The 18,935-nt window shown below is 40.5% G+C and overlaps 1 protein-coding gene across 1 annotated transcript in view; it reads left to right on the forward strand.

The window, feature by feature from the left end:
- The first annotated feature begins 14,746 nt into the window (after positions 1-14,746).
- The window catches only part of LOC134732830 (vomeronasal type-2 receptor 1-like), a 41,924-nt gene continuing 37,735 nt past the window's right edge, over positions 14,747-18,935 (forward strand). Inside the window, 2 exon segments of the mRNA XM_063619959.1 lie at positions 14,747-14,783; positions 14,846-14,977. Coding sequence (XP_063476029.1) covers positions 14,747-14,783; positions 14,846-14,977 — 169 coding nt within the window.

Raw genomic sequence — 18,935 nt, forward strand, 5'->3', positions numbered from 1 at the left:
CAATGCCTTCTTCTGTAATACCTCCCGAAGGCCCTGCCAGAGGACCTTCTTGAGGAAGTGTTACTCTTTTCCAAAATATGTCTATGGTGGTTTACTTGGTTTGTTTCTTTTATTTGTCATAGATTTGCTTGTAAGCAGATAATGCACCATGAACATTCCTCTCTATTAATGACAACCTTTTCATTTGATGTCCATGTTTTCAGACTTTTTAAAGAGCTTGTTGAGGTCTGCAAAAGCTCCTGCTAAGCCCTATACTGTGAGTTTTCTATTTTTTTCTTTTTCTTTTTTTTTTCTTCTACAGTTCCCTTGTCTCTTGGCTCTTCTTCAGCTATGTATTCCTAGGTGATAAGAATTTTTCAGCTCCATTATAATCATATGACATCATTATCATATATGCGGTTCATCGTTTACCAAAAAGCCATTATGTGGTGCATGACTGTATATATGTTGCTAGTATATTTTCCCAGTTTGTGGCTTGTTTGTTCACTTTTAAAGTTATCAGTGTTTGGTTTTATGGACAGGACTTTTTTTTTTTTTTTTTTTTTTTTTTTGAGACAGAGTCTCGCTTTGTCACCCAGGCTGGAGTGCAGTGGCGCAATCTCGGCTCACTGCAAGCTCCGCCTCCCGGGTTCACGCCGTTCTCCTGCCTCAGCCTCTCCGAGTAGCTGGGACTACAGGCGCCCGCCAGCACACCCAGCTAATTTTTTGTGTTTTTAGTAGAGACAGGGTTTCACCGTGTTAGCCAGGATGGTCTCGATCTCCTGACCTCGTGATCCGCCCGCCTCGGCCTCCCAAAGTGCTGGGATTACAAGCGTGAGCCACCGCGCCCGGCTTGGACAGGACTATTTTTTTGTTATTGTTGACAATCTTTATCCTGAGGTCATAAAGTGTTCTCCTTTTAATCATCTGGCTGAGGTCTGCCATACAGAGTTGAATTGAAGCAATGGTTGAGGATATAGTAGCTACTGTGTTATGATAGCTTGGGCTGCCATAACAAAACACCACAGACTGTGTGGCTTAAGCAACAGAAAGGGCTTTTTTTTGTTGTTGTTCGTTTATTTTTGAGATGGAGTTTCTCTCTTGATGCCCAGGCTGGAGTGCAGTGGCATGATCTTGACTCACTTCAACCCCCACCTTCCAGGTTCAAGCAATTCTCCTGCCTCAGCCTCCTGAGTAGCTGAGACTATGGGCACACACCACCATGTCTGGCTGATTTTTATATGTTTAGCAGAGATGGGGTTTCACCATGTTGGCCAGGCTGGTCTTGAACTCCCGACCTCAGGTGATCCACCCATCTTGGCCTCCCAGAATGTTGGGATTACAGGCGTGAGCCACCATGCCTGGCCCAGAAATTTATTTTCTAACAGATCTGTAGGCTACACGCCTCAATTTGAGGTGCTGGCAAGTTCAGTTTCTGATAAGGATTCTCTTCCTTACTTGCAGACGGCCACCTTCTTGCTGTGTCCTTCTCTGGCCTCTTTTCAGTGTGCACAGAGGGAAAGTGAACTCTGGGGTTTCTTCCTATTCTTAGAAGGATGTCAGTTTTATTGGATTAAGGCCCCACTCTATGACCTCACTTAATCTTTATTACCTTCTTATAGGTCCTGTCTCTGAATACAATCACATTGGGAGTTAGGGCTTCAAAATGTGAGTTTGTGGCAGGGGTCGGGGGCGGGAGGGGTGTATACAATTCAGTCCATAACTGATTCTATCTTTATTTGTTCTTTAAAGAGAATCCTTTTATCACTAAGAATTAAGTTTGTGCTTGATATCTTTCATCAATGCAAGCAAGTTCTCTTTCCTAGTTCATTTTGGGAATAAGTCATGTCTGCATGTTTAATTTTGTCAAATGCTTTTTCTGCATCTATTTAAATGAGTATATGTAAGTTTTCTCTCCTTTAATCTGTGAACATGAAAAATACATTTGTAGATTTTCTAGGGTTAAACTACCCCTGAATTTGTGTTATAAACCCAGCTTGGTCAAGATATGTCATTGCTTTTATGCCCTACTGGATGTGTTGTGTCAATATTTTGTTTAGGAGTTTTGCATTTGTGTTTATAAGTGAGATTGGCTTGTAATACTTCTTTCTCATATTGTACTTGTCTTTTTTGATGTTGAGTTTATACTTACCTGATAGAATACATTAGGGGAGTGTGCTCTCTTTTTTTCTTTTCTGGAAGAGGCATTATGGTACAGTGATAAGGAGCACGAATTCCTAAGGTGCCAGAATGTGTGCTGATGGGTCATATAGCTGTAATTCCAAGGTGCAGTGAGAGTAACTTGGGATGAGGCTAGTGGGCCTATGTTACCCAAACTCAAATTCTTTTACAGAAATACCTGTATGACGATGTCATCAACTTAAAAGCCAGAAAAAATAATTTGTTTTTAAGCCCTTACATAGTCAAGTTCTATTCACTGTTGAAGGATACTACTGGCTATGATCCCAATGGCCTAAATTTTCTCAATATTTCCATTTTTATCACGAGTGTAGACTATTATAAACCTTAGAAATGTCACTGTAAAAATGTAAACATGATCTAGTATCCATATAAAATGGCTATAGAATGTAAAAATACTTACTCTAATAACTGGATGCCCACAGAATACCCTCACTCCTCAGGAGGCCAGATGGGAAATAAAGGAGAATTTTCAGAAATGCAAATTCAAGAAAAAACCTCACAGATATTTAACTTCACTTGCATGAGATTTCCCTTGTGTTGCCCTGTGTTTCTCTGGCTGTCTAAGAGAAACCAAAATTGTATTTGTTGGCAAAATTGTCCTGAGCTTTAGGACTAAACAGATGCTGGGGGTAGTATTGTAAGTTGCTTTACTAGTGTTTCTGGGCTTCACTTTCACTGTGTCTCTTGCTCCTTTACTTTAGAGGGTGACAAATGCAACAAGGGGAAACTTTACTCTCTGTCATCAGGAACAGATGTTGGAGTATTCAGAGCTGTAATTGGCTATGTTTTTTTTTCCCTCCAGATTTCTTCCATCTTGTAATTTTGAATGAAGCTCAAAGGGAAGCTGCACTATAAAGCTAAAACTTTGAAACTCAAAGATTCCAAAGGGAGATGTTTCAGACTTGTGTATATTTTTACACTTAAAAACCCCATGCTGGGCATGGTGGCTCACGCCTGTAATCCCAGCACTTTGGGAGGCCAAGGCAGGTGGATCACGAGGTCAGGAGTTCGAGACCAGCCTGTCCAACATGGTGAAACCCTGTCTCAACTAAAAAATACAAAAATTAGCCGGGCATGGTGGCATGTGCCTGCCTGTAGTCCCAGCTACTCGAGGGCTGAGGCAGAAGAATCCCTTGAACCCGGGTGGCGGAGGTTGCGGTGAGCCGAGATCGCTCCACTGTACTCCAACCTGGGCGACAGAGCGAGACACACTCTCAAAAGAAAAACAAACAAACCAAAAAACCCAAATGACAGGACTCATGCCATGTTCTCAAACTCAGAGATTCTTTCCTCAGTTGTGCCTAATCTACCAATGAGCCCATATAAGGCATTCTTCCTTTCCATTACAGTGTTTTTGATCTCTAGCAATTTTTAAATTTTTTCTTAAAATTTCTATCTCTCTGCCTTCATTACCTTGCTGTTCTTACCTGTTGCCTTCTTTTCCATTAGAACTCTTTGCTTATTAATACAGTTGTTTCATTTTTATTTATTTATCTATTTTTTTTGAGATGGAGTTTCACTCTTGTTGCCCAAGCTGGAGTGCAGTGGTGCTGTCTCGGCTCACTGCAACCTCTGCCTCCCAGGTTCAAGTGATTCTCCTGCCTCAGCCTCCCGAGTAGCTGGGATTACAGGTGTCTGCCACCACGCCTAGCTAATTTTTTTTTTTTTTTTTGCATTTTTAGTAGAGACGGGGTTTAACCATGTTGGCCAGGCTAGTCTCAAACTCCTGGCTTCAGGTGATCCACCTGCCTCGGCCTCCCAAAATGCTGGGATTACAGGTGTGAGCCACTACACCCAGCCAATCACAGTTGCTTTAAATTCACAGTCTGATAATTCCAATATCCCTGCCACATGTGAGTCTGCTTCAGATGCTTGCTCTGTCTCTTCAAACTGTGTTTTTTTGCCTTTTAGTATGCCTTGTAATGTTTTTTTGAAAGCCAGACATGATGGACTGGGTGAAAGTAGCTCTGGTAAATAGGCCTTTAGTGATGTGGCGATAAGGTGTGGGGAAAAAGGAGGCATTCTGTAGTTCTACGATTGGGTTTCAGTCTTTTAGTGAGCCTTTAACTTTAAACTGTGAACTTCGCATGGGTTTCTCATTTCCCCCACACCCACCATCTTAGGTGGGCTAGGATGGCTGGAAGGAGCTGGAGTTGGATATATTCCTTCCCCTAGGTGGGTTTCGCTCTGATACAACTCCAGTAGGTTAGGCTGTGATAAAATAGTTTCTCCTGAGGGCAGTTCTTGTTAAGAAGAACAGAATGCTGTGGCATATTTCAAGGTTATCTTTCCCCGCCCCCTGTTGGAAGCCCAAGGGGGTTTTTCCTTGAAATTCACTGTAAGAACCTGGTAGAGCTCCAGGAGCTAACACTGACAAAAGTGTGAGGCCTTCCTAAAGTTTTAAACCTCAGTCTTATCTATTCTGAGCCTCCAGCATTTCCTCAATTATAGTTCAGGTTTCCCTACCTTGGGACTGGTTCCTGAAGAGGTTTCTGCTCTGATAAGTTGCAATTCTCTGTACTTGTTACTCTCTCCAATTTTTGAGGAAGTGGTTTGCTCTGGAACTTCTTTTCTCTGATGGATCTAAGAAGAGTTGTTGATTTTTCCATTTGTTCAGTTTTTTTACTTGTTGTTAGGATGGAATGGTGATTTCCAAGTTTCTTACATGCTGGACTGAAAACCACAAGTTAGTTCTTCACAGAGCTCTTTAAAGTAAAGAACCTTAAGGTTAACTCACTCCTAAGTTCTCAAAACACTTTTCAGATTTTAAAAATAGTGTTCTTAGTAGTCTGGTGGAGAGACTCCTTGGTATTTGGAGGCAGAGAGGCAATACAATAGTAATTGTATTTATTAAAAGAGATAATGTCAAATTCAAACCAAATCAAACCACTGACTGCATTTGAGAGAATTAGCCAGAGAACGTAAAGCACTATGCATTGTTTGGAAGAAAATTAATGTGTCCAAAATATAAAGTATTATGGATTTGTTCCAGTAAATTTCATCTGTCAGTTTAGGCTAAGTTATGTTGTGGTGACAAACGGCCCTAAGATCTCAATAGCTTGTGACAGCTAAGGTGTATTTTTCACTCATGCTCCATATTGATTGCAAGTCAGTGGAGGCTTTGCTCCCTGTCATCTTTATTATGCAACTCAGCTTGAAGAAGCGGGCTCCCCCGAGACATACCAGTCAAAGGAAAAGAGAAGCTTTTGTTCCAAAGAGGAATACAGCACCTCTACTCACATTTCTTGTCCCAAAGCATGCCATCTGCATTCAATGGAGTGGGGATGAATATACAACAGGAAAGGGAACTAGAAGTCACATGGCCAAGCATGACATCAGTGTGGTGGAAAGTATAGTCTTCCCACCAAAAGGGGTATCAGATATTTTGAATATTAATACAATTTGCCATGTAGTGTCTACCAAGTTCCTCCCTAGTTTATTGTAAATTGGCTATTTAGAATTTTCTTATCCAAGACTTTCCAGGACTGTGATCACTACTGTGAGAAGATTTTTTGTTGTTGTTTTTTTTGAGACAGAGTTCCACTCTGTCACCCAGGCTGGGGTGCAGTGGCACAATCTTGGCTCACTGCTACTTTTGCCCCCCAAGTTCAAGCGATTCTCTTGCCTCAGCCTCCCGAGTGGCTGGAATTACAGGCGCCTGCCACCGTGCCTGGCTAATTTCTGTGTTTTTAGTGGAGACGGGGTTTCACCATGTTGGCCAGGCTGGTTTCGAACTCCTGACCTCAAGTAATCCACCTGCCTCGGCCTCCCAAAGTGCTGGGATTACAGGCATGAGCCATGGCGCCCAGCCTGTGTGAAGTTTTTATTGGCTACGTCCATACCTACTTTGATGTTGGGTTCCCTTACATTCATTTTTCTAGAGGATAGGGGGACAAAGGAACTTCTCAGATAAATAAATGTTTTTGTGAGGAGCTCTTGGGCATTTGATGCAATTGAAGACACAGCAGTTACTCTCAAGGTACTCACAGCCTCATTTTCTAAACATTGCCTCTCTAGGAAGTCCTTCGTGTAAGCATATGTTCCTGGAGTCTGCATTGTGAGACAGATGGCAGGAAAATAACTCCTCTTTTATTCCCATTGATTTTGGTTCTTGAGAAACATGTGGTTACCCCTGTTGCCATGAGGTAGTATTATTGTAATAATAAATGTGCTGATAGAATTATGGTCAATTATTTAACCTGTGTGAAGATGGGGATAAAACTGCTAAACGGGCAGGATTAGGAACAAGTTAGGTATAGATAAGCCATATTAAATAAATGTAGACACAATATAAAGCAGTGAAAGCAAAAACCCTTGTTTAATAACTAGACTACAAGGCATCAAAAGTCAGGTCAACATATGAAAGAAAAATCTTGCAACTCAAAGGAAAAAAGCTGGCAGCTCACAGGACGAGTCTGGGTCACATTATGTTTTGTTTGAACAGCACCATGTTTTAAATATCAGGAGATGTTACATACAAAAGAATTCAACTTCTGGCTTCTCTTGAAAAATTTGTCATTGTTTACTAATATTCCTAACTGATTTACTTTTCCCTCCCTCCCTCCCTCCCTCCCTCCCTCCCTTCCTTCCTTCCTTCCTTCCTTCCTTCCTTCCTTCCTTCCTTCCTTCCTTCCTTCCTTCCTTGCTTCCTTGCTTTCTCTCTTGCTTTTGTCTTGCTTTGTTACCCAGGCTGGAGTTTAGTGGCATGATCCCAGCCTACTGCAACCTCCACCTCCCTTGTTCAAGCAATTCTCCTGCCTCAGCCTCCCGAGTAGCTGGGATTACAGGTAGCTGCCACCACACCTGGATAATTTTTGTATTTTTAGGAGAATAGGGTTTCACCATATTGGTCAGGCTGGTCTTCAACTCCTGACCTCAAGTGATCTGCCCACCTCAGCCTCCCAAAGTGCTGGGATTACAGGCATGAGCCACTGTGCCCAGCCTACTCTTGTTTCTTTGACAGGTAGCATGAATCTCCAATTCTCCACATAACATGTAGGTGGATTAAAAACCTTAATATGAAAAGTAAAACTTTATAGTTTATGGAAGAAAATACAGGATGCTGTCTGAGGACAGACTAATTACACAAGACTAGAAGTAGTAGATATTATAAATTAAAAATTTCATCAAAATTAAGAATTCTTATTTAACAAAGTTCATCATAGACAAACAACCTACAGGGAAACAGATTAGAAAAGCTATTTTCAATATATAAAACCAACAAACTATTTAGAATATTCAGGGAATTCTAGCATATAATTCTAACTTGCAGCAAGAAAAAGTCAGAAAACACAGAATATTAATAAGTAGTTAACAGAAAGGGAAACTTATGTAAGCATTATATCTCTTAAGTGAATGTAATATGAAAAATGAATTTAGAATAAATTAACTCAATTTTCTCACAATCCGGCTGACAAAAGTGAAGTCAGGTAATGTCAAATACTGGCCAAAGATGTGAGGACATGAGAATCCTCATCTGTGGCTGGTGGAAGTATAAACAGTCATTCCAGTGAGCCATTTTAGCAGTGCAAAGTGAAATTAAGAATACATAAATACCATGCCTAGAAATTCTATGCCTGGAGAAATTTCAACATCTGGAGAATCACTCGCATAGAGTTTTACAAAAAGATGTCCTCAAACAGACACGTGATAATGTTCATAGCAGTATTACTTGAACTAGCAAAGATCTGAAATTACACAGGTGTCCATCTCTAGAGAAATGTACAAATAAAACGCGGTACATACATTTAAAGGAATATTATGCAGCAGACAGATGCCCCATATAAATAAGATTTATATATCACAATATAAATATATATGCATCAAAATAAATATGTATGAAAGATGGTTTGAAGATCAAACTTTAAATATAGTAGAGTGGGTGTCTATACCTGGAAAGAGATTGGGATTAGAAGGAGGAATAAAGAAAATTAACATAAAACAAATTGAAATAAAATACAATAGCCTTGCAGGGGCCACCAATGATAGCATACTGTGAATTCAGGAATATTATCCATTCAGTTCTGTACACCTAAAGTTATAAAAGACTTCAACTTAAAAAAAAAAAAAAAGAGCTACTACAGTAGTCTCCCATTACCTGCAGGGGATATGTTCCAAGTCTCCCAGGAGATGCCTGAAACCTTGGATAGTACTAAACCCTGTATATACAGTCATACCTTGCTTTACAATGGAGATACATTCAGAGAAATGCATCATTAAGCAATTGCATCATTGCGTGAACATCACAGAGTGTACTTACACAATCCTAGATGGCAGAGCACACTACACACCTAGGCTATATGGTATAGCCCATAGCTCCTAGATTGCAAAACTGTATAGCATGTTACTGTACTGAATACTGTAGGCAATTTTAGCACAATGGTAAGTATTTGTGTATCTAAACATTTCTAAACATAGAAAAGATCCAGTAAAAAATATGGTATATATTCTTATGGGACCAGCATAGTATGTTTGGTCTGTCATTGACTGAAACATCTTTATAGGGTGCATAACTGTACTATGTTTTTCCTATACATACATACTTATGATAAAGTTTAATTTATAAATTAGGCACAGAAAGAGATTAACATCAGTAACTAATAATAAAAAGGAACAATTATAGCAATATATTGTAATAAAAGTTATGTGAATGTGGGTCTCTCTCTCAAAATACCTTGTAATGTACTTATCCTTCTTTTTTTTTTTTTTTAGACAGAGTCTTGCTCTGTCGCCAGTGCAGTGACACAATCTGGGCTCACTACAACGTCTGCCTCCTGGGTTCAAGCGATTCTCCTCCCTCAGCCTCCCCAGTAGCTGGGATTACAGGCACAAGCCACCATGCCCAGATAATTTTTGTATTTTTAGTAGAGACAGGGTTTTGCCAGGTTGGCCAGGCTGGCCTCGAACTCTGGGCCTCAAGCAATCCACCTGCCTCAGCCTCCCAAAGTGTTGGGATTACAGGCGTGAGCCACCGCTCCTGGCCTTACCCTTCTTATTGTGATGAAGAGGGAACAGAGTGGAATGACATGAGATTTTATCGTGATACTCAGAACAGTATACAATTTAAAACTGTGAATTGTTTATTTCTTGAGTTTTTCATTTAATATTTTCAGACTGTGGCTGACCACAGGTAACTAAAACGGAAGAAAGCAAAATCATAGGTAAGTCAGGGATTACTATATTTCTTTACATTTTGGCCAAAGACAACTCCTCTAGTTATTTTTTTCAAACTTGTGAAGATGGAATAAATCCCATTGGTAAGCCTAACCTGAGCTCTCCAATGCCAAACACTAATCTAATTGTTGCAGTTTCCTGTTAACCAGGGACACATTTGTAGTCTTCCTATTTTGTTGTTTTCAATGTGTTAATCATCTCACTCAAAATCCTCATGAATGAAACTGCTGGATGACCTACACCACCTTTGCCTAAAGAGTGTCTTTCTGGAAAGCCAGAGGGAAAACTCCTGCAGATGAGCTGCCCTAGTGCTGCTGGATTTGAAGAGGCAGATGGTGGTTGGATTTTACAAGGCCCCTTTGTTCTCTTTCTTCATTTTCTGCCTGTTTTTACATGAATTCTCTTCGTGCAGATCTAGCCAAGTGTGTGAAGCACCTTCAAGGAGGTGCGTTAATAATAAGCTGAAATCTGGGTCACTAAAGAGTTTTACCGCCTTTCATTTGCAGAGCCTGAGAAGCCCCTTCTAGCCTTTACGATATGAAAGTTTTACAGCAACTGTGATATTTAGAGAAAACACACACGAAGGATGGGAATGGAAGCCTCGCCAGTCTTCTCAGCAAAGGGCCTCTCAGCAGACTAGATTTATTGGACTTTTCATTTTCCCTCACCATTTGGATTTTCAAAGACTTTTTATTAGTTCAGCCTTTAAGGCAGAAAAATTCAGCCAATTTGTTACAAACCACTGCAGCTTCAGTCCCCCGAAGCCAAGAACAACCGCTTAGCTCTTCCAACTTGGCTGCAAAGCAACATCTGTTAAGTCTCCTGTACTCACCTCCCCAGCCAAAGAGACATCACACCTGCAGTGCTGGGATTTTGTTAAAAAAAAAAAAAAAAATGGAAATAGCGTATCATATACAACCTTTTTTCCAATATCTTTTGCTTTATGTTAATGCTTCTAGTTCAGGAGTGTCTGAAGTATTTCATAATACTTAACAGAGCAAGGTTTGTCCCTTAGTTTTGGGTCATTTGTTAATTCAGTAAGTATTTGCTGAGCATATGTGTAAGATATGTGGCTCTAATTTCCACCAGGTAGTTGTTAGGTTGGCCTCTTCCGTTTGTGATGAGATCTTGTGTTTGTATTTTTTTTTTTGGACTGCTCTGATCATGGTTCTATCAGATAAACAAATGCTGGAAATTAAGTTGCCAGTCTGGTTAATTTGTTAGGTGGCTTTTCAAATTGTTACATAGGGAGTTGATGTTCTTGGAAACAGAAGGAAGAAGTGTGGATGCCTCATGAACCGTTAGGTTTCAGTAAATAGCACCTGCTTTTCACACCATGCGGGGGTGAGGCATAGAATGAGGCATAGCATAGATATGCTATGGTGTAGCCTACCTGGTGGTGTAGGTCATCCAGCAGTTACATGCAGGAGGATTTTGAGTGGAGATGATCAGCACACTGAAAACAACAAAATAGGAAGACCACAAATGTGTCTTTGGGTAATAATATACTATAGTGTAGTGGGTGGATCTTAGATTCACCTGAAATCTTAAGCATCAACTACATTTTCTAGCCTTGGGATCATGGGTGTCTTAAATTTCTGAGCCTGAGTTTACTGAAAGTAATAGGAATGTTTGTGCTTGGAGTTGCTGAAAAAAAATTAAGTGAGCTACTGTAGGTGCTCATTAAATGTTGGCCACCTAAGAGGAAAATAAAGGAAGTAGAAAGCTCAGTTCTAGTACTCAGAAGCTGGCAGTTCAATTAGGGAGATGAGACACAGACTCTACATAAAACCACCAGAGTAAATGCCTCTGAGACAAAACTGAAACGGCATGAGTTAACATATTCTATCCCCTCATCACCGCCAATTCTGGAAATGAAAGACTGACTTTTCTTTAAAAAATGTGTTTATGGGCCAGGCGCAGTGGCTTATACCTGTAATGCTAGCACTTTGAGAGGCTGAGGTGGGCAGATCACGAGGTCAAGAGTTCGAGACCAGCCTGGCCAACATGGTGAAACCCCGACTCTACTAAAAATACAAAAATTAGCCAGGCATGGTGGTGTGTGCCTGTAGTCCCAGCTACTTGGGAGGCTGAGGCCAAGAATCTCTTGAACCCGGGAGGTGGAGGTTTCGGTGAGCCGAGATCATGCCTGGGCGACAGAGCAAGACTCTGTCTCAAAAAAAAAAAAAAAATGTGTTTATGCTTTTTTTTTTTTTTTTTTGAGACAGGGTCTCCCTGTCTCACCCAGACTGGAGTGCTGTGGCACAATCATGGCTCACTGCAGCCTCAAACTTGGGGGATCAAGCAATTCTCTCACCTCAGCCTCTGGAGTAGCTGGGACCACAGGTGCACGCCACCATGCCTGGCTGATTTTTAAAATTTTTTTGTAGAGATGGGATCTCCCTATGTTTCCCAGGCTGATCTTGAACTCCTGGGCTCAACTGATCCTCCTGCCTCAGCCTCTCAAAGAGCTGGGATTACAGGCATGAGCCACTGTGCCCAGATGTGTGTTTACGCTTGATGTCCAGAAAGCTTTTTATAAGGCAAAAACCCTTCTCTTTAGAGGAAATCAAATGCTTGAGTTTTAAATTAGGCTCAAACACACATCCTCACAAATGTGCACACAAATATTATAGTGACTTTAAGTCTCCATTAGGATGTTCAGCTGAGAGTTGTGCAAATGTTTGATCCATCTGGTGACAGCTCATAGAATGTGTTATTTCCAATGTTTGCAAATAACAATCTAAATAGAAATATGCTTGAAGAGATTCTATTAATGTGTATGCACTGAAAAGCAATTTCCTTTCCATATTATGTATTAAAAGAATTGAAACCCTCCCTTGTGTTTGCAATTGTATAAATGTCTTTATGCTATTTAAGGTGCAGGTCATGGCAGGAGAGCGTGAATGTGTCATTTGATAGTTCTTGGTCAATGCGGGTATAGTCTCTAGCAGTGGCCTCTTTTTGAAGTATTTTAAGTTTTCATTGGTTTTACACCAGCGAGTGGAAAAAATAAGGGCTTTGCAGCTAGTGAGACTTAGGTTCTAATACATATCCTTTGGAACAAGGTGTTCAAAATTTGCTAGGATAGTGATGGTGACATTTGCATAGGAGACATGGAATCTTCTGCTATCAAGGATTGAGACCTTTTCCTTCTCATGTTAACTGCTATTAAAACATCTCTGGGGGGCCGGGCATGGTGGCTCACGCCTGTAATCTCAGCACTTTGGGAGGCCGAGGCGGGCGGATCACGAGGTCAGGAGATTGAGACCATCCTGGCTAACATGGTGAAACCCCGTCTCTACTAAAAATACAAAAAATTAGCCGGGCGTGGTGGCAGGCGCCTGTAGTCCCAGCTGCTAGGGAGGCTGAGGCAAGAGAATGGCATGAATCCGGGGGGCGGAGCTTGCAGTGAGCTGAGATTGTGCCACTGCACTCCAGCCTGGGTGACAGAGCGACACTCGGTCTCAAAAACAAAGCAAAACAAAAGAAAAAAAATCTCTGATGATTGAAATTGTTATTAAATGGAAAGCAGCGTAAAAAAGGCCACTTGAGACCTCCCCGGGGGGGATTTACTAGAAAGGCGAACCCCAGTGCCATGCCAGTGCCTCAGATATCTTGGGCGAAGGAGAGAGCTTTGGATGCAGCTTGTGTCTGAAGCTGGAATCTTAAAGCTTATTCTTAGGCAGTGAGCTTAGCAATGTTTTGGAGGAAGTCTTAATGACCAACTGGGGTGTCTGTTGACTTTACATCTCACAAAATTTCTGGTCTCATACATGGGGTAGTGTAGCTGCAGATTGTCAGGTTATTTAGTTTCTAGGGGCAGTTGTGCTATTCTGAAGCCTCTAGGTGGTGCTCATGAGCTTTACTCCATTTGTGAAATTGGGGGAGGGATGCGGAGGTTGGAGGGTGAAGGGCTGGGAATAAGGTGAATCCTGGTGTGGTGCTAGCTAAAGAAGGGGACTGATGGAGTGTTAAAGGAGTCAGGGATTGGAGATGTCTGGTCACTCGTCTTCTTGGAGAAGCAATTAAGTTAATTAATAGCGTTGTTGGAACTTGTTCTGTCATGAGTTCTGATTTTCGCTATATAGTCTTGAACTCCTGGGCTCAACTGATCCTCCTGCCTCGGCCTCCCAAAGAGCTGGGATTACACTTTCTCCTAGGTTCATACATACATCTCATTAAATGTACATACATCCCATTAAAAATGAGATGATGTATGTATGAACCTAGGAGAAAGAAAAAGGCGTAAGTTATTTGACTAGCCTTCCACTTAATGTGGGACTGCCTGTTGCTCAGGTGTCAGTGGCCACTATTGTGCATTCCAATCGAGCTGCCCCTCTGGGAGCTCCTGCATCACTCAGTGTATTTTTTGAGGAGATAAATATAAACTTTTGGCCTTTTCATTGATCACTTTCCCTGTGATAGATTGTTCTCAGGGGTAGAGAATTCAGAACTCTACATGGCATTGCTCACAACTTTCTGAATGAACTCAGGCAAATTTCAACCTTAGAGAGTGTTGAGGACAAAAACATTAATTTTACCTGCTTTAGATGTTTCATGCTAAATTAAAGTGAGAAAATGCATATGGAAGTGCATTGCAATATGACTCTTTATTAGACATGGAAGGACACAGAGCATGCAGAGGGAAGCATTTTTAAGAGTTACCGGAAGACCAGAATCAAATTTAATATTCCCTTAAAGTAAATAAGTATTTCTACATTAAAGCCCACTAATGAAGGACCATCAGGAACACATTTATTGTAGTACAAAGAAATTACACATATTTTTCTTGCTGTTGCAAGACTGAAAGCACCTTAAATAAACGATGAGAAGTTGGAAGAAGCTTGTCATAGTATGTGAGTGTGTGCTGGATGATTCAAGCGAGGGTTGAGGAGGTGGGGAGCAATTCTGAATTGGATGTTTCAGGATGCAGGAGCAATTTTATGACTGAATATCGTAATGATTTTTATCTATAAGATAGAAGGACCACAGTGGTTTTCCTTGGTGAGGTAAAGGAGAAGCAGTCACTCATGTTAGACAGAAGAGGGGGCTGTTTTACTATTTTTGTGGTTTCAGAGTGGACTTATCTGTGTCTTGTTCCAAATATGGGCTTGGAATGGATTTGTTTAGACATTGTTTCTATTCTGTGATTGTGGTTTATATTCAATTGGAAATATCATGGCCTAGTTGCCAGCAGGTCTGCTTTTCATTTTCTTACCTGGTTTCAGGTATGAATATTTACTTTATCCCCTTTTCTGGAAGGAAAAGAAGGAAGTCACATTCTAGAAGGGGGCCAAGCCTGAGCACTAAGATAGAGGGTCTCCACCTGGGCTTTGGAGATTGGTAAAGGATAAGAATTAAGTTATAAGAGCAAAATGGTAAACGAGTAATGGTAAATGCTCAAGGAGTGAAGCATACCAGAGAAGGTGCGTGGGAGATGGCCCTGAAGAGGCTGAGTGTAGCTCCTCCTGCAGGTGTTTTTACACAGGTACGCATAAGGAGCACATAGGTTCTTATGAGAACCACACAGATACATATAAGGAGCCCATGAGTATGTACAGGGAGCACACAGGTATGAATAAGGAGGCCACAGGCCCTTCTAAGAAACACATGGGTACACGTAAGGAGGCCACAAAGGGTGAATAGAATTTTTGTTTTCTGACTTCAAATGTAACAACTAGACTCCCACCCCAGTGCCAAAGTTTTTAATTTTACCTCCATATTACCTTCCTGTGATTCCTTACTTATAGTTTATACCTATATATGTAATGTTCATTTTAATCTTTAACATTGGTTACTTTTGGGAAGTGATACCAAAGTGTTTAGGGAGGCGTCATCACTCTGCTTTATATACTTATATATTGTTTAAATTATATGGGCTAATTTATTTATAATTAAATTAGTACATTAAAAACAAAAAAGAAACAATTTAATAGTGGTGGTGGTGGAGGATCATATGATTTTTTTTTGGTGATGTTCTCTGAAGGATGATTTTCTAATTAATCTGTTTTTTTTTTAAGGGAAATTCAAAATTCCCTCTTATGAAGGGGGTGGTGTAGGTGTCTTGGATCTGTTGAAAAGACAGTTTTGAGGAGAATTATGATTATGATTATGACAAGATTATGATTCTAATACAAGTGTGCAATGAAAAGTGTAAATGATTTTTATTTAATTCATTAATTAATGGGAACCAGTAATATGTACAAACAATTCAGGAGAATTCAAAGAGCAGACACATATATTGGCAATGAGGAATGCTGAAATGAATTTGCTTAATAAATGCAAAACTGGCTTCTTGGAAAAAAATGGATGTCATTTTGCACTTCTCCCTGGCAAAATTCATTTGCAGTCTGTGAACAGGAGTCATTTGCATTGCTTGCAGTGACCTATGTTTACAGCGTTGTCTGGTTACAAGATGCACCACTGGACAAGACACCCAGTAATCTTATTTGCCCATTTCAAAGTTTTCAACACTTTTTCCTGCCAGCTCAGAATAACATTTGTTAAAATTCAGTCATTCCTCGCCGGGCGCAGTGGCTCACGCCCGTAATCCCAGCACTTTGGAAGGCTGAGGCAGGTGGATGACTTGAGGTCAGGAGTTGAGGCCACCCTAGCCAACATGGCGAAAGCCTGTCTCTACTAAAAATACAAAAATTAGCTGAGCATGGTGGCGGGCGCCTGTAGTCCCTGCTAGTTGGGAGGTTGAGGTGGGAGAATTGCTTGAACCCAGGAAGCAGAGGCTGTAGTAAGCCAAGATCGCGCCACTGCACTCCAGCCTGGGTGACAGAGTGAGACTTTGTCTCAAAAAAAAAAAAAAAAAATTCAGTCATTCCTGCCTAATACCTGCACTTAAGATTACATACATAAAAAGAGAAAATGGGACAAGTGTGGTGGCTCACGCCTGTAATCCCAACACTTCGGGAGGCCAAGGTGGGCGGATCATGAGGTCAGGAGTCAGGAGTTCAAGACCAGCCTGGCCAACATGGTAAAACTCCATCTCTACTAAAAATACAAAAAATTAGCCGGGCATGGTGGCATGTGCCTGTAGTCCCAGCTACTTGGGAGGCTAAGGCAGGAGAATCGCTTGGAACCGGCAGGCAGAGGTTACAGTGAGCCGAGATTATGCCACTGCACTCCAGCCTGGGTGACAATTGAAGACTCCGTCTCAAAAAAAAAAAAAAAAAGAAAAGAAAATGGAGAATATTAAATGAAATAATAAATTGATTATTATAATTTTATTCTGATGTTTATTTCTGTTGATAAGTGGCCAATCCAAAATGATTGGAAAAGAAAAATTTCACTGACTTCAAGGATGTTAATGACATAATTATCAGCAAATAGTTTTAAATTTGCTTGTATTTTCTCTTTTTATACTTTAAGTTCTGGGATACATGTGCAGAACGTGCGGGTTTGTTACATAGGTATACACGTGCCATGGTGGTTTGCTGCACCCATCAACCCATCATCTACATTAGGTATTTCTATAATGCTATCCCTTACCTATCCGTTCAGTCCCCAATGGGCCCTGGCGTTCCACTCCATGTGTCCATGTGTTCTCATTGTTCAACTCCCACTTATGAGTGAGATCGTTCCATGTTTGATTTTCTGTTCTTGTGTTAGTTTGCTGAGAATGATGGTTTCCAGCTTCATCCATGTCCCTGGAAAGGACATGAACTCATCCTTTTTTATGGCTGCATAGTATTCTATGGTGTAAATGTGCCACATTTTCTTTATGTGGTCTATCATTGATGAGCATTTGGGTTGGTTTTAAGTCTTTGCTATTGTGAACAGTGCTGCAGTAAACATACGTGTGCATGTATCTTTGTAGTAGAATGATTTATAATCCTTTGGGTATATGCCCAGCAATGAGATTGCTGGGTCAAATGGTATTACTGGTTCTACATCCTTGAGGAATTGCCACACTGTCTTCCGCAATGGTTGAACTAATTTACACTCCCACCAACAGTGTAAAGGCATTCCTATTTTTCCACATCCTCTCCAGCATCTGTTGTTTCCTGACTTTTTAATGATCACTATTCTAACTGGCATGAGATGGTATCTCATTGTGGTTTTGATTTGCGTTTTTCTAGTGACCAGTGATGACGAGCTTTTTTTCATGTGTTTGCAGGCTGCATAAATGTCTTCTTTTGAAAACATTTGAAGTGTCTGTTCATATCCTTCACCCACTTTTTGATGGGGTTGTTTTTTCTTGTACATTTGTTTAAGTTCCTTGTAGATTCTGGATGTTAGACCTTTGTCAGATGGCAAAAACTTTCTCCCATTCTGTAGGTTGCCTGTTCACTCTGATGATAATTTCTTTTGCTCTGCAGAAGCTCTTTAGTTTAATTAGATCCCATTAGTCAATTTTGGCTTTTGTTGCCATTGCTTTTGGTGTTTTAGTCATGAAGTCTTTGCCCGTGCCTACGTCCTGAATGGTATTGCCTAGATTTTCTTCTAGGGTTTTTATGGTTTTAGGTCATATGTTTAAGTCTTTAATCCATCTTGAGTTAATTTTTGTATAAGGTGTAAGGAAGAGGTCCAGTTTCAGTTTTCTGCATATGGCTAGCCAGTTTTCCAAACACCATTTATTAAATAGGGAGTCGTTTCCCCATTGCTTGTTTTTGTCAGGTTTGTCGAAGATCAGATGGTTGTAGATGTGTGGCATTATATCTGAGGCCTCTGTTCTGTTACATTGGTTTATATGTCTGTTTTGGTACCAGTACCATGCTGTTTGGGTTATTGTAGCCTTGTAATATAGTTTGAAGTCATGTAGTGTGATGCCTCCAGCTTTGTTCTTTTGGCTTAGGATTGTCTTGGCTATATGGGCTCTTTTTTGTTTCCATATGAAATTTAAAGTAGTTTTTTTCTAATTCTGTGAAGAAAGTCAAGGTTAGCTTGATGAGGATAGGATTGAATCTACAAATTACTTTGGGCATTATGGCCATTTTCACGATATTGATTCTTCCTATTTATGAACATGGAATGTTCTTCCGTTTGTTTGTGTCCTCCTTTATTTCCTTGAGCAGTGGTTTGTAGTTCTCCTTGAAGAGATCCTTCACATCCCTTGTAAGTTGGATTCCTAGGTATTTTATTCTCTTTGTAGCAATTGTGAATGGGAATTCACTCATGATTTGGCTGTTTGTCTATTATTGGTGTATAGGAATGCTTGTGATTTTTGCACATTGATTTTGTATCCTGAGATTTTGCTGAAGTTTCTTATCAGCTTAAGGAGATTTCGGGCTGAGAAGATGGGGTTTTCTAAATATATGATCATGTCATTTGCAAACAGAGACAATTTCACTTCCTCTCTTCCTATTTGAATACCTTTATTTCTTTCTCTTACCTGATTGCCCTGGCCAGAACTTCCAATACTATGTTGAATAGGAGTGGTGAGAGAGAGCATCCTTGTCTTATGCTGGTTTTCAAAGGGAATGCTTCCAGCTTTTGCCCATTCAGTATGATATTGATTGTAGGTTTTTCATAAATAGCTCTTATTATTTTGAGATATGTTCCATCAATATGTAGTTTATTGAGAGTTTTTAGCATGAAAGGGCTTTGAATTTTATCGAAGGCCTTTT

This window comes from Symphalangus syndactylus, chromosome 17, assembly GCF_028878055.3.
Source record: "Symphalangus syndactylus isolate Jambi chromosome 17, NHGRI_mSymSyn1-v2.1_pri, whole genome shotgun sequence".
Taxonomy (NCBI): Eukaryota; Metazoa; Chordata; class Mammalia; order Primates; family Hylobatidae; genus Symphalangus; species Symphalangus syndactylus.